Source organism: Cyprinodon tularosa, unplaced genomic scaffold, assembly GCF_016077235.1.
Source record: "Cyprinodon tularosa strain WSP-4 unplaced genomic scaffold, ASM1607723v1 ctg177, whole genome shotgun sequence".
NCBI lineage: Eukaryota > Metazoa > Chordata > Actinopteri > Cyprinodontiformes > Cyprinodontidae > Cyprinodon > Cyprinodon tularosa.
The window spans coordinates 1993917-2009035 of NW_024038589.1; the positions used below are offsets into that span (position 1 = coordinate 1993917).

Consider the following 15119-nt stretch of genomic DNA (forward strand, 5'->3'; position numbering starts at 1 on the left):
GTTCATAGAAGCTGTTGTGAAACTGAAAATTCTGAGTTCTCAACATTAGGCTATATCAATTTAGAATTGCAGATTCGAATTGGACTTTGTTAAACCTGCTTTTTGAAACAGACCCATAATTACATGGCATATAGACCATATAAACATAGACCTGTTTTCATCTAACTGAAATTTGAAGTTAAAGCAAACTTTTAAAAGTTAGATAAAATACAAAAACTAATTTATCGTGTTCCATTTGATTTAAAGTGACCAAGCACAGTAAAGTGTAATCATGTCATACACTGTAATACACATTACATTAGCACGCATGGCCTTAATAAACAGTAGAGGCTACAATTTAGCACTGACCACAAAAAAGTAATGGAGGAAAGTTTTGATAACTGTCTTGCTATCAAGCGAGTTGTCCTTATGCTAACCTGTTAGCTATTAATGGCTGAGTTGCTTCCAGCCATGTCTATGCACATAAGAGGAATATCCGGGAAGATGCTGACAGCGAAAAGAGCTAAATGGTCATATAAGGTTAAAGTTTGCTAAGTCTGACCTGATTCCATCTCCTTTTTTGCACATTAACACTTTTTGTGCAAAAACCAAAAACCACTTAAAGCGAGGGGGAAACTGTTTAGCAAATTTGAGGGAGTTTTTTCAAATTTTGCAATTTCCATCAAGCCTTCGTGATGCAATACTACAAAATGCACATTAGAAAAAGCTGATGGAAAAGCATCTAGTAAGACTCTGCTAAGTATAAGGATCAACCCAGATTTTTGCTTTTCTTCTACTGTCAGGCCACTTCATTGTAAATGTATAATTAAGGACAACCAGTAAAACTAGAACCACCAGGCATAGCAACAGCTACCGGTAGTTCCAAACTGCTGTCAGGCTCCTGAGCACCTCCTGACACCAACTATAAGGACTGTACCCACCACCTCCCGCCCACAAAAATAAAGGAAAAAAACACACAACAATCAAATATGTATTATAACCCCACTAATATAATCCATATCCGAAGCTTGCTGTAAAGTTTTTCATATTCAGTTATTTTATAGCCTCTTACAATTACTACCTGTTTATATATACCATTCAAAGTCAATACATACAGTATACTCTCTTTGCACATGTAAATAAATGTTTATATTCTGTGTAGCCCTTCTGGATGGATGCATGCTACTCTTCCTTTCCTTTGCACTTGTGACAGTGTAATGGCGATAAAGTTGTATTTTGTTCAATCCTATTCTAACACAGCATCATTCTAAAAAATTTAAAATGGAATAAACTTCCTTCTTCCTGAATTCCCCACACATAATCAAAAACCAGTTGAGCCTCAGATATTTCAGGTATAAAAGTCTCCTCGTCACAGGTGTTTCATGACAAACAAGCAGAGTTTCATCTGGAGCTGCACAGTAAGAAACAGAGGAAAATATGAGAGCTGCTGTAACCTTCTTGGTTTTGGTGAATTATTTCACCAGCTGTCATGGTTAGTTCTCTTATTGTTTTTAGATAGAATAAGTTTGTAACTCATTTGAATATTCATTATATTTTATTTTTTGGTTCTTCTCTACAGGCTTGAGCTGTAAGGCTGCTCCGCTGCATTTTTCTGCAGTCCAGCTTGATGCTGGTCAAGGGATGGTGGTGATGACTGACACATCCTCCAACGTCTTCTTCCTCAGTGGATCAAGTTGGACCAAACTGGGCTCTGTTCCTCTCAAGCATGTCTCAGTGGGACCTGCAGGGATCTGGGGAGTCAACAATGATGACCAAGTCTATAAATTTGCTGGTGGTGATTTCTTTCCTGTTTCAGGTGAGTAATATATTTAAGAACAATGGTTTCCAGGATTACAACTGTTTTTCTTTTCAGATGTTTAGTGATGCACATTTTTATGTGTTCAGGTCAGGAGTTGAACCAGTTGGATGCTGGTGGAGAAGGTAATGTAATTGGGATTACCGACAGCGACAGCATCCACTGTCTCAATGCCAGTAATATCTCACCCACTGAGCAGGAGGGCAGTTTGAACTGGAATACTTTGTCAGGGCAACTGAAGCATTTAAGCTGCAGCCCAAATGTGTGCTGGGGAGTGAACTCCAATGAAGCTATCTACTACATGGTAAAATGCTTATTTTTACTCTTTCCCATCTTGTTACAATATTCACCTATCAGCCTTTCATTCTTGGTTTTTCTTTTCAGGAAATCTCACCCAAAAGCTGTAACACAAAAGGATGGACTAAAGTTGAAGGAGAAGCAGTGAAGGCAGAAGTTGGGACTGATGGACGTGTCTTTGTTGTAAATAGATTTGGAAATCTCTTTGAAAGGTTAACTTTGAATTAGTTTTTTTGTTGCATTTCTTCACAACACAGATATTATACATGGTTTTAAATAATCACCTTTCTCTTTACAGAGTTGGCATCTCTGGCAAAACTCCAGGAGGTGCAGATTGGAAGAAAATTGAATTCCAGAAGGACATCAAGCATGTGAGCTATGACCAGGGACGTCTGTGGCTCGTGACTAAGTGTGAACTCATCCTAGAGTGCACTCACTAACCAGCTGGAGGTCTTCGCATGATTCTTTCTGCATTCAACTTATGTTTGAGGGATTTTTCTGTGTGTTTTTATCAGAAAGTGATTTAAAGCCTAGTTCTACAGTTTAACCATGTTAGAGGTTTGAATAAAAGTGGGGATATAAACAATTTTAATGATTCTGCTCTTAAAAATAAATAAATAAATACTTTGTCAAATGACATTGGGGTGTGGGGCCTGAGATTGTTTTGTCCTATTGGTGTTTTCAATTTCAGCTTTTACATGTAAAATATCAAAACCTTGTTTGGTGGCAACAATAAACTTTTTGATTCATCAACACTGTATTTGGTCCTGTTGGTGTGAGCTTTCATTATTTTTTATATGTTGACATTCACTCTTGAGTTATTTTACATTTAGAAAAGGGGTTTAGAGAAGTTACCTTGGCAGTTTGAAAGTTTTCATGAAGAAATATGAGGTTCTAAGCCATGTGGTCGGATATAATAACAACAATAGTTATTTGGAAAATAATAATCATAATATCTCAAAGCCTGCCTCTAAGTGGCATGAATAAAAGCAAAAAAAAAATGCAAAGAAACAAACTCAAAATAATAAAAAAAAAACTGACATTTGTGGAATTCCCCTTAAGTTAGATTAATCTCCTTGTACTGATATTCTGCAAAACAAGGACCCCATAATCACAGTTTTTTTGCAGAGCACATTTAAGAACATTATATGAGAAAAAAAAAGATACACACTTTCAGGCACTATATTGTTAAATGCAAGTGGAATTTTGTTATTGTGCATTGCTGAAAGTATAAAAACTGCCATTTTTTAGATTAGATACCTTTTCCGTAAACAAAAAGTCTAATGATTGAGGACACAGTTGTTCTCCCAAAATTTGCCTGCACCATTACTTGGTCATTGTAAGTGCATGTTTCAGAACTTGGTCTACAAGTTTGGCTCTCATATCCTCAGGAACATGCATGTGCCCCCAGGAGCTTTTGACTCCTTCTCTGTGCCTCCCAACTGCTTCCCCACACATCATAACTCCTCTTCCCTTTGACTGTTGACCCTATCCAGTTACTTGTCCTTCGATAGACAATGTAAAATTGTGTCATGCTCCTGCCATATACAGTATATATTTGGCATCTGATGGTTCATGAGATACACATCTTTCAGCTATTGCTAAAAGGTGTCCATCTAATGCTTCAAACATTTTCTTTCATTGGTGAAAGTCAAGATTAATTTGGGAGAAATTTACAAAATAACGACTGATTTAGAAGAAAATGTTTTATTCTTCTTGCTTGTTTCTGCTCGATACAGAGCCATTCAAATACATTTAGATCAACTTAACATAAAGAACTAATAATGTAGGAACCAGTGACATAATTATTTAAATTGATTTACCAGAGCATTTGCAGCTTGCTCAAAGCAATGCGATTTTTTTTTTGATGTGTACAAGAGAAACAATGCTGTTAAGATTGAACAAGTACTTTTAAGGATTGTAATTTGGATTTAAAAAAAATGTACAAAAGTGACAAAACAAATCTGTAGAGGAGAATAACAATATTCTTAGATTTCCTTTTCATACACTTTCCAAATAACATAGAGCCATTCTTCTCCTGACCTGTTATTCCCCAACTTTTGCTTTTTAACTACATGAAAATTTTTTTGCAACAGTTTGTACATCATAATCTTTTTTAATTTAAGTTAGGTTTTTTTTATTGCATTTTTTTTATTTCATAGTATTGCTGAGTTTTGAGTTTTTGATTACTACTATTTCTCTTTTACCCCCAAGGTTCTCTCAGTGCACAGATCTTTAAAAGAAATTATTAATTAGTATTCCACTTTAATTCACATTCAGTAATCAAACTGCTTTATTTTAAATACTTATTTGTTTATCAGATAGAATTTTAAAATCTCTGTGAATATTTTACCCGTAGTCTATTTTACATCATGGAAAAACATAATGTGTGTGCCAAACCGCTGCACTAAGAAAGATTTAAGGAAGTAAATAACTAAAGCAACATCCTAATGCCATCTTTTTTATTGTAAAACCTTCCGCTCTCATAAATTCCCTTGTTGTATCCCCAGAGCCAGTTAAGTGACATTTTACCTGTAATGTCAATCAACAGCACTACACCCTGAATTCCTCAGGGTTGGGTGGATGACCATGCTTCAGTATTTCCTCTAAGGGTTCAATTTTCAGCCCTAACAAGAAATGTTATGCTCATTTTGTAAGTCTAGAACACAGTGACCTGCCATTGTGCACATGTTTTTGCACAACCCTACTGGTAACTTGGTTAGATAAAAGACACAACCCTTACCCAATAGTTATTTTACAGAGCAGTTTTGAATCTGTGATAAGTTATAACACTTATCAGCAACATAGGGGCCTCAGAATAATTGACTTTTTATCTGTACTTGTCCTGTTAGATCTCAGTTTTGCATTTGATACAGTTGATCATAAAAGTATTTTAGAATTACTTGCATATTTTGTAGGAATTAAAGGAACAGCACTAGATTGGATCAAATCTTATTTATCTGGCCAATTTAGATTTGTTCACGTTCATGATTAATCTTCCTCATGCTCCAGGGTTGCTTGTGGAGTACCACAGGGATCAGTGCCAGGACCAATTCTCTTTATTTATATATGCTCCCAATCGGTAGAATTATTAGACAGCATTGGATTAATTTTCACTGTTATGCTGATGATACCCAGCTATATCTGTCTATAAATCCAGATGAAGCTAACCCATTACATAGATTACATGCATGTCTTAAAGACATAAAAACCAGAATGACTCTTAACTTTCTGCTCCTGAATGCAGACAAACTATAGTCTTGGAAAAAGAAACTGATTAGCCAGTCACTTCATTTGGATAGGATTAAATTGATCTCAGAAAATAAAGTAAAATATCTTGGTGTTGTTTTTGATCAGGACCTTTCATTTAAATCCCATATCAAAGAGGTTTTAAGAATTTTCTTCTTTCATCTGCGGAATATTGCAAAAATTGGAAATCTCCTGTCCAGGGGTGATGCTGAGAAACTAGTCCATGCATTTGTTACTTCAAGGCTGGACTATTGTAATTCTTTACTATCAGGAAGTCCACAAACTGTAGTTAAAAGCCTTCAGCTGATCCAAAATGCTGCAGCCAGAGTTCTGATAAAAATGAAAAATAGAGATCACATCTCTCCTATCCTGGCTTCTCTTCATTGGCTTCCTGTTAAATCCAGAATAGAATTTAAAATCCTCCTTCTCACATATAAAGCCTTAAATGGCCAAGCTCCATCTTATATCAGAGATCTGATTGTTCCTTATGTTCCTAACAGAGCACTTCGCTCTCAATCTGCCTGTTTACTAGTGGTTTCTGGAATTTCTACAAGTAGAATGGGACGCAGATCTTTTTGTTATAAGTCTTCTCTCCTGTGGAAGCAACTACCAGTTTTAGTCTGTGAGGCAGACACCCTGTCTACTTTTAAGGGAAGGCTTTAAACTTTCCTTTTTGATAAAACTTATAGTTAGAGTGGCTCGGGTTATCCTGAGCTATCTCTGTAATTATGCAGCTATAGGCTTAGACTACTAGACGATATATGGACCATTTCTCATTATTCCGCTTCATTTTATCTCTATTCTCCCACTCTGCAGAATTTGAATTATCATTGCCATTTATTATGTTGCCATTACCAACTTTGATATAGCTGTTGGAGCTTGCTCTTTTTCTTTTCTTTTTTTTAGGATAAGTCTGTTTGTCTGACTGTGACTAACTGTATGTGCTCTCTTTATCCTCTGACATGGGGGCTGGCTTGGAGCTCGTCTGCCTGGCCGTGTGTTTTATGGATCGAGCTGCCAGTGGAGCTGGTTGACAGTTGCCTTTTGTATCTCTGCTTCTGTCTCCTTGAACCCCAGTCTGCCTTGGTAGATGGCCACTCACTGGTTCTGGTGGAGGTTTCTTCCAGTTAAAAGGAAATTTTCTTTTCCACTGTTGCTACAAGCATGCTTGGTCTGAGGGATTATCTTCGAGTCAATGAATCAATGCAGTGAGCTGGTTTTCCTTAGATGCAAAACTTTGAATCAATTTGACTCTATAATCTGATTGAATGGGTTGTGTAAAGTGCCTTTAGATGACATGTAGTGAACTCAAAATAAAATTTTAGAATAATGATTTGGGTACATTAAAATACCTCTTTATAGATAGATAAGTGGACAGACAGACAGCTACCAATTGAAATTATAAACTAAAAGATAACCATGGGCTTCATGGTGGCACAGTTTGTAGCGCTGTTACCTTGCATCAAGGAGGTTCTACTGTAGGTTCGATTTTGGTCTGCATGGAGTTTGCATGTTCTCCCCATGCAAACTCCATGAGTTCATAAAACTCTGGGTATTCTGGCTTCTTCCCTCACTCCCAAAACATGACTGTTAGGTTTTTTGGCTTCTCTAAATTGTCCTTAGGTGTGAGTGTGTGTGTGCATGATTGCGTGTCTCTGTGTGTCTCTGTGTTGTCCTGCGACAGAATGGTGACCTGCGCAGGGTGTACCCCAACTCTCACCCATAGACTGCCGGAGATAGGGAGTGGCCCAACCACAAGCCTTACAGGATAAGCAGTAGAAGATGGATGAAAAGATAACCATTACAGTAATAAAAATGTTTCTAATCAAGCAATGTGTTATTGCACAGATGCTAATAATTTCCTTTTTATACGGCTCTAATTTTTAATGTTACGTCTCTTTAACAACCAAAAAGTAGGTATTTTTTGTGAACCCATGCTTATGAGTTCAAGGTATGAAAACCATCAACATCAGCATTAGCAGAGGATCTTGGGGTGCACAAGTACTTCTTTCCATCTACAACAAAGTGGCACATCTTAAAAAAGTTAGTGATAACACCATTATGTAATTAACAATGACTTTGTCACCACTGTGATATGAAACCTAAGGATAAATGGGAGTCAGGCAGGCCAGGTGGCGATGTACATGAATGGCACCACCTGTACAAGGACCATGAATGTTTCTAGCACACCCAGGTACCATTCCATGGCGAATTACCTTGTGTATCGTAATTATGGCTTCCTCTTGTAAATGCCTAGTTTCCCTCCAGACCTGGACAGAATTTTCCTTTTCTGCTCTTTGATGATTAAAAATGTGCATCTTCATTTGACAAACTCCCTAACATTCCCAAGCCATCAATATGTCTAGGATACATATTTCTTGAAAAATGACTGTCAAGGCAAACAAACATGAACACACATCCAAAACGCACATGGTCATTATCCAAAGGGTCGGAAGTAATACTAACATAGATAACTAATACAGTAATGTTGCCTGCCCAATTTAATACTCAATAAAGCCTAATAAAGGTACACCATTAGCATACCCTCCTGTGTATGCTTTACAGTTCTTTAATAGAACATGTCTAAAAACTTTCTACGTAGTCCCTTGTACTATTTTAACCCTAAATGTCATGTATTTTTTCCCGCAAACTGTAAGCAGAAACTCATCATAAGGCTTGAACAACAAATTATATGTAAAAATCCCTATTCATCATGCCAGGTTTCACACCCTCCTTATCACAAGGCATTTCAAACGTCAGTAAGACTGTGGCACCATGCTTATTGCTTTTCTTCTACTGTCAAACCACTACATTGTAATACTATAATTAAGAACAACTAGTCCAACAACATCAAGATACTTTGTAAAAAAAAAAAAAAAAAAAGGGTAAAAAACACTTCCTTCTTCCTGAATTCCACCAACATAATCAAAAGAGCCACAGTCTACCTCAGGTATAAAAGTCTCCTCGTCACAGGTGTTTCATGACAAACAAGCAGAGTTTCATCTGGAGCTGCACAGTAAGAAACAGAGGAAAATATGAGAGCTGCTGTAACCTTCTTGGTTTTGGTGAATTATTTCACCAGCTGCCATGGTTAGTTCTCTTATTGTTTTTAGATAGAATAAGTTTGTAACTCATTTGAATATTCATTATATTTTATTTTTTGGTTCTTCTCTACAGGCTTGAGCTGTAAGGCTGCTCCGCTGCAGTTTTCTGCAGTCCAGCTTGATGCTGGTCAAGGGATGGTGGTGATGACTGACACATCCTCCAACGTCTTCTTCCTCAGTGGATCGAGTTGGACCAAACTGGGCTCTGTTCCTCTCAAGCATGTCTCAGTGGGACCTGCAGGGATCTGGGGAGTCAACAATGATGACCAAGTCTATAAATTTGCTGGTGGTGATTTCTTTCCTGTTTCAGGTGAGTAATATATCTAAGAACAATGGTTTCCAGGATTACAAATGTTTTTCTTTTCAGGTGTTTAGTGATGCACATTTTTATGTATTCAGGTCAGGAGTTGAACCAGTTGGATGCTGGTGGAGAAGGTAATGTAATTGGGATTACCGACAGCGACAGCATCCACTGTCTCAATGCCAGTAATGTCTCACCCACTGAGCAGGAGGGCAGTTTGAACTGGAATACTTTGTCAGGGCAACTATGGAAGTAAATATGTGCCATCAGAATTTGAATAAAAAATACCTCTGAAATTTGAATGTTGTATATTAGTGCTTACTAATCCGTGTATCATTCGTTCTTTCTATTTTCAATTGTCAATCAAAAAAAAAAAAAAAAAAATTGACTGGTTATTTTGTTTTTTGTTTTTTATGGTTAAACCAAAAACGAAAAAAGGATTTGTTTTTCATATATCAATTCTAAGCTCAGATCAAGAATACGAAATGGAAAAACGGACAGCAACGCAGAATTTGATTTTAATATTTAATCGGTACAGTTTACGTGACCCGGAAATAGCTCTTTGCGCGGCAGTGGGGTGATGAAGTGGCTACCATGGCGACGCTAGAACGCTGTTTGTTGTTGCTAGTTAAAAGTACAGTGCACAGAAAAGTTTCAAGAAAAAAGTTATACCTGGAAAATCCTGCTGATTTTCTCCATTGTCATGTCCTCCTCCTTAAGAGTCACACGCTTGGATCCTCGAGCGTAACTGTCCATGGCTGATAGGTCCGACTGCCTTATCTGGTGCAGCTTGATCGAACGTGGTGGGGGTAAGCCAATTGTTTTTTTTAGCTAAAGCTCCACCAAACTTCCGGGTCACGTAAACTGTACCGATTAAATATTAAAATCAAATTCTGCGTTGCTCACCGTTTTTCCATTTCGTATTCTTGATCTGAGCTTAGAATTGATTATGAAAAACAAATCCTTTTTTCGTTTTTGGTTTAACCATAAAAAACAAAAAACAAAATAACCAGTCAATTTTTTATTTTTTGATTGACATTTGAAAATAGAAAGAACGAATGATACACGGATTCTTACTTTTTCAGTACTAAAATAAATTCAGAATATATTTTTTACTTAAAAAAAATTCAATGTCATTATTTGTACATTAAAAAAAAATTCAGTGTAATTTTTTTTACATGGTTGCAATTTTCAGTTATTAAAAAAATTCACATTCCTATTTCAAAGTGATAAAATTTTCAATATACATATTTTTCACAGTTTAAATTTTCAGTGTTAAAAAATTCAGCATATAAAAAATTCAACTTATCAAAATTCAAATGCAATATTTTCGTTGTCCTCCAATTCAAGTTCCTCAAATTCACTGTCTCAAATTCAGCATCTAAAAATTCACTGTAAAAATGGCCAAGGATACTTCATGTCACAGACATTAGCAATGGATGTCCGATTCCAAAATCCACCTAATCACGTGACACAACCGTCATATTGAAGAAGTACCAGTATCACCCAGGCTGGCGACCATGGAGGCGAACTCAAACCCAACGGGGAGTTTACTGCTTTCATATTTCTGTAGTATGTTTTATTTTGCGCATGAAGTTTGATACATTATCTTATAGCCTGATTTAAAACACTGGTTTGGGCCGTTGTTAATCTTACACCGTGTAGTGCCGGCATAATACTTCTCGCTACCTCCGAGCACCCCCCCCCCCCCCACCCACCCACCCAATTTCCCCCGTTTTATTTCAAAAAGAAATACCACTTGCGGCAAGTCTAGAATCTTTAAAGAGAACTGATGGGTGGTGACTTTCTGGGTTGTTTGTATGTTGTCTTAGGTGAGACTGAGACAGGCAGTTGATGACTACTGTGCTCTTCTCCCATTAAAATTGTAGAAACTATATCAAGCACAAATAAATCTACAATTTGGTAGGTAACTGGTATTTTGAATGATGTTGTAATGACAATAAATTTCTTAATTAATTCATAAATGAGGTCACCTAACAATACAGTAGCTGATCAGAGTGGGGTCGGAACTGTTCACAGCCCCTCTTTGAAGCACACAAGGCAGCCATGTTAGCTTACTACATTAGCGGTAGCATCTCCTGAAAAATTACAACTTTACTAAGACTGCCTGGAAAAGTACACAAATAAAAAGAAATGGGGGGGGGGGTGCTCGGAGGTAGCGAGAAGTATTATGCCGGCACTACACGGTGTAAGATTAACAACGGCCCAAACCAGTGTTTTAAATCAGGCTTTAAGATAATGTATCAAACTTCATGCGCAAAATAAAACTACAGAAATATGAAAGCAGTAAACTCACCGTTGGGTTTGAGTTCGCCTCCATGGTCGCCAGCCTGGGTGATACTGGTACTTCTTCAATATGACGGTTGTGTCACGTGATTAGGTGGATTTTGGAATCGGACATCCATTGCTAATGTCTGTGACCTGAAGTATCCTTGGCCAATTTTACAGCGAATTTTTAGACGCTGAATTTGAGACAGTGAATTTGAGCAAGTTGAATTGGAGGACAACGAAAATATTGCATTTGAATTTTGAAAAGTTTAATTTTTTATATGCTGAATTTTTTAACACTGAAAATTTAAACTGTGAAAAATATGTATATTGAAAATTTTATCACTTTGAAATAGGAATGTGATTTTTTTTAATAACTGAAAATTGCAACCATGTAAAAAAAATTACACTGAATTTTTTTTAAATGTACAAATAATGACATTGAATTTTTTTTAGGTTAAAAATATATTCTGAATTTATTTTAATACTGAAAAAGTAAGCACTAATATACAACATTCAAATTTCAGAGGTATTTTTTGTTCAAATTCTGATGGCACATATTTACTTCCATAGCAACTGAAGCATTTAAGCTGCAGCCCAAATGTGTGCTGGGGAGTGAATTCCAATGAAGCTATCTACTACATGGTAAATTGCTTTATTTTTACTCTTTCCCATCTTGTTACAATATTCACCTATCAGCTTTTCATTCTTGGTTTTTCTTTTCAGGAAATCTCACCCAAAAGCTGTAACACAAAAGGATGGACTAAAGTTGAAGGAGAAGCAGTGAAGGCAGAAGTTGGGACTGATGGACGTGTCTTTGTTGTAAATAAATCTGGAAGTCTCTTTGAAAGGTTAACTTTGAATTAGTTTTTTTTGTTGCATTTCTTCACAACACAGATATTATACATGGTTTTAAATAATCACCTTTCTCTTTACAGAATTGGCATCTCTGGCAAATCTCCAGGAGGTGCAGATTGGAAGAAAATTGAATTCCAGAAGGACATCAAGCATGTGAGCTATGACCAGGGACGTCTGTGGCTCGTGACTAAGTGTGAACTCATCCTAGAGTGCACTCACTAACCAGCTGGAGGTCTTCGCATGATTCTTTCTGTATTCACTTTACGTCGGGGAATATTTCTGTGTGTTTTATCTGAAAGTGATTTAAAGCCTAGTTCTACAGTTTAACCATGTTAGAGGTTTAAATAAAAGTGGGGATATAAACTATTTTAATGATTCTGCTCTTAAAAAAAAAAAAAAAAGTACTTTGTCAAATGACATTAGGCTGTGGGGCCTGAGATTTCTTTCTCCTATTGGTGTTTTCAAGCTTTTACATGTAAAATATCAAAACCTTGTTTGGAGGCAACAATAAACTCTTTGATTCATCAACACTCTATTTGGTCCTGTTGGTGTGAGCTTTGATTATTTCACTCTTGAATGAATTAAAACCAAGGTAAATCCTACAAATAAATAAAATTAATTTGATAAAACATAATATTTCACCAATGATTTGTTTAATAAGAAATCAATAAGAAATCAAGGAACCTTGAATTAATTGTTAATAGTTCATTACATTAACCTTATGTGATTTAGCGAGTGACATGGAAAAAACACAAAAACGGTAACCTTATATCAGTGTTAAAACCTTTGGTAAAATAAAATGTATTTTAGCTTTTTAAACAACGGCTCAAGATGCGTGGGGTAACCTGCGGTCATCATTAGCTCTTGCTGTAGACAACAGTAAACACCTGAAATGTGCAAAAATTACGAAAAACACAAAATGCTTAGAAGAAACTCTCTCTCTAACTTTGCCAGACCTAAAAAGCTTTGTTGCCTTTGGTTTTGGAAAACCTAATTTTTTTTCCAGTATTCACCAGAGGTGGAACCATGTCATGTTTTGTAAGTCATAAGACAGTTTCAAGTCTTATCCCTCAAGTCCCAAGTCAAGACAGGCAAGTCCCAAATCAAGTCCAAGTCATGATTGAAAAGCCTCAACTTATGTCCCAAGTCCTGCAGTTTGAGTTTTGAGTCATTTTGAGTCCTTTAACATATAAAAGTAAGACTATATTTACACAGATCATGCATGCTACTTTATGGATTTATTGCAACAATTCCAACTGAAATTGCAGAAGAAAACTACTGACTACATTAGGTACTGTTGTTAAAACATAATAAAAGAATAAGAAATCACTGAACTCTTTGGTAATATGGATAACAGAAGTAAACAATAGCTTTTGTAAAACTAATTTGCAGATAGCAGGGGCAGGAAGCTTCGCCAGTGTCCAAGGATCCAAGGAGTTTCCAAGAATGAAAAAACTATGGGCTGAACCCATGGCAGACAGTAGTGGAGTGGAAGTGAGACTCAGACCACAAATACAGAGACCTGATAGGTATCATGCATCATGCTGCCTTACTTGTTTGTTAATTCCCTGTGGGCAGTTTCCACAAAAACATGAATTTTCTGTCTGAGTCTTCCTTTGTTAGTTCATAAAACTTTGTAATCATCACAAAATTCCAGTAGACGAGTCTGAATTGCGCTGACTAGTACTTGCAGTAGACATGCTGGTCTGTCATGTTTGTAATAATGTTAGGAATCCAGTGTGTATGGGCTGTGTTTTTGTGTGTTCTCTATCTCCACCACCAGATGGTGCCCTGTTCTCGTTGGTCCTCCCACGAACCTGAGGCTGATTGTGCCGTTGTGCTCATTACTGAGGACTCTCAAGGGGTGGACTGCCACTACCTCGACGCGAGAGTGTTTGCCAGTTTTGGGTACTCTAGCCAAGCTGAGTTAAGCTGAGTCAAACTGAGTTTTTGTCTCTCTGAGTTCTAACCTTGTTTTTTGTTCTTTTCCTTTTCGGCAGGAAATAATCCTGCAGACTGGATTTTTGCCCTTCTCCCCCTGGAAGGATTGTTTTGAGCTTCACACTGAGCAGGGGATTAATCTCCACACGACCCGTTCAAGTTCTCCTGGAAAACTACAGTAAGTGGCAGTCCGCTCCATTGCTCCTCAAGGAACCAACCAAACAAGACACCTGTCTGCCCTCCAACGAGCCCCCCAATCTCTGAAAAAACCCACACCGACTGGATTCTGAGAACCCTTTTCTGCTAACGTGAGTCCCGTTCATCTCTGATTTTTGCAGGACATTGTTCAAAGTTCTAACTGACCCTGAACTAACTTCTGAACTTCCCTTCTCACACTGCATGAAAAGTGGGATTTTCGTGTAGATTGTCGTGGAACTTCAGGTTAGCGGCAGTTTACGACAATTTGCAGGCTTCGCCAAAAACTCCCGTAAATTGTCAGAAATTGACGTGGACTCTCTTAGGCAGTGTTCCCCCCATGCCTCCCCCCCATGGAATTCTAGGGGAGGCTTTAACATGTAAATGAACATGCTGTGAGCTATACAAATGCAAACCAGGGTTGCAGGGGGGGTTTTACCCCAAGTGACATCTTTCTGGGTAAGAAAATCTCTAATACAAAGAGATCAGGCTCAGTATAGCCTCCTACATTTTAGCTTGAATTGATTTATTTAATTAAAGTATAGAGACCAAAACAGATCTTTAGCTGACAGAGCAATACATTTAGAGCAGTAATTATAAAAAAAAAAATTGCATTTAAGATAAAAAATAAAATGTTGTCTGTCAATATGCTCAATTCACAATTACTTAAGTGGAAAAGTTTCAAGAAATGAGTCTGAGATGATTTACTTTATAACATGGCGCATTATCCTGTTGGAAGTAGCCATCAGAAGATTGGTACACTGTGGTCATAAGGTCCGGCCAGGTCACGCAATTGCAATCGCACCAAACAGGAAAAAGAAAATCGACAAATTCCGGTTCGTCAAATTAAAATATAGCAGCAACAGATCGGTGACTAGAAATTATAGCACAATTCTTATATATATATATATAAAAAAAAAAAAAAACTAACACCGTTTATTTAAATGATTGGATCCAAACTATCGGTTATTCACCAACGAGGAAGCAGATTTCTCATCTCCATCAAAATATTTATTTTATACCGAGGGACTTAAACTTTAATCAAATCCATTCAAAAGAAACTTCTTATTACAGGAATGAAAAGAGATGC

At 37.0% G+C, this 15119-nt stretch overlaps 2 protein-coding genes across 2 annotated transcripts; both read left to right on the top strand.

Moving 5' to 3' along the window:
- Positions 1–1345: 1345 nt before the first annotated feature.
- On the top strand, positions 1346–2702 carry LOC119781464 (fish-egg lectin-like). The gene is made up of 5 exons (XM_038281945.1): positions 1346–1471; positions 1559–1795; positions 1885–2099; positions 2180–2304; positions 2391–2702. The coding sequence occupies exons 1-5, from the start codon at positions 1417–1419 to the stop codon at positions 2530–2532; spliced, it is 774 nt and encodes a 257-aa protein (XP_038137873.1). The 5' UTR covers positions 1346–1416; the 3' UTR covers positions 2533–2702.
- Positions 2703–8311: 5609 nt separating this feature from the next.
- LOC119781465 (fish-egg lectin-like) lies at positions 8312–11917 on the top strand. Its single transcript, XM_038281946.1, has 5 exons — positions 8312–8431; positions 8519–8755; positions 8845–8986; positions 11608–11680; positions 11762–11917. Exons 1-5 carry the CDS (start codon positions 8377–8379, stop codon positions 11900–11902), a joined length of 648 nt encoding a protein of 215 aa, XP_038137874.1. The 5' UTR covers positions 8312–8376; the 3' UTR covers positions 11903–11917.
- Positions 11918–15119: the final 3202 nt, after the last annotated feature.

Bases quoted from the DNA above. Each gene is read 5' to 3' on its own strand.
- LOC119781464 (XM_038281945.1), top strand. From the start codon at position 1,417: ATGAGAGCTGCTGTAACCTTCTTGGTTTTGGTGAATTATTTCACCAGC. The intron at 2,100-2,179 runs GTAAAATGCTTA...TTTTCTTTTCAG, and splicing joins ATGAAGCTATCTACTACATG to GAAATCTCACCCAAAAGCTG. The intron at 2,305-2,390 runs GTTAACTTTGAA...TTCTCTTTACAG, and splicing joins TTTGGAAATCTCTTTGAAAG to AGTTGGCATCTCTGGCAAAA.
- LOC119781465 (XM_038281946.1), top strand. From the start codon at position 8,377: ATGAGAGCTGCTGTAACCTTCTTGGTTTTGGTGAATTATTTCACCAGC. The intron at 8,756-8,844 runs GTGAGTAATATA...TTATGTATTCAG, and splicing joins TGATTTCTTTCCTGTTTCAG to GTCAGGAGTTGAACCAGTTG. The intron at 11,681-11,761 runs GTAAATTGCTTT...TTTTCTTTTCAG, and splicing joins ATGAAGCTATCTACTACATG to GAAATCTCACCCAAAAGCTG.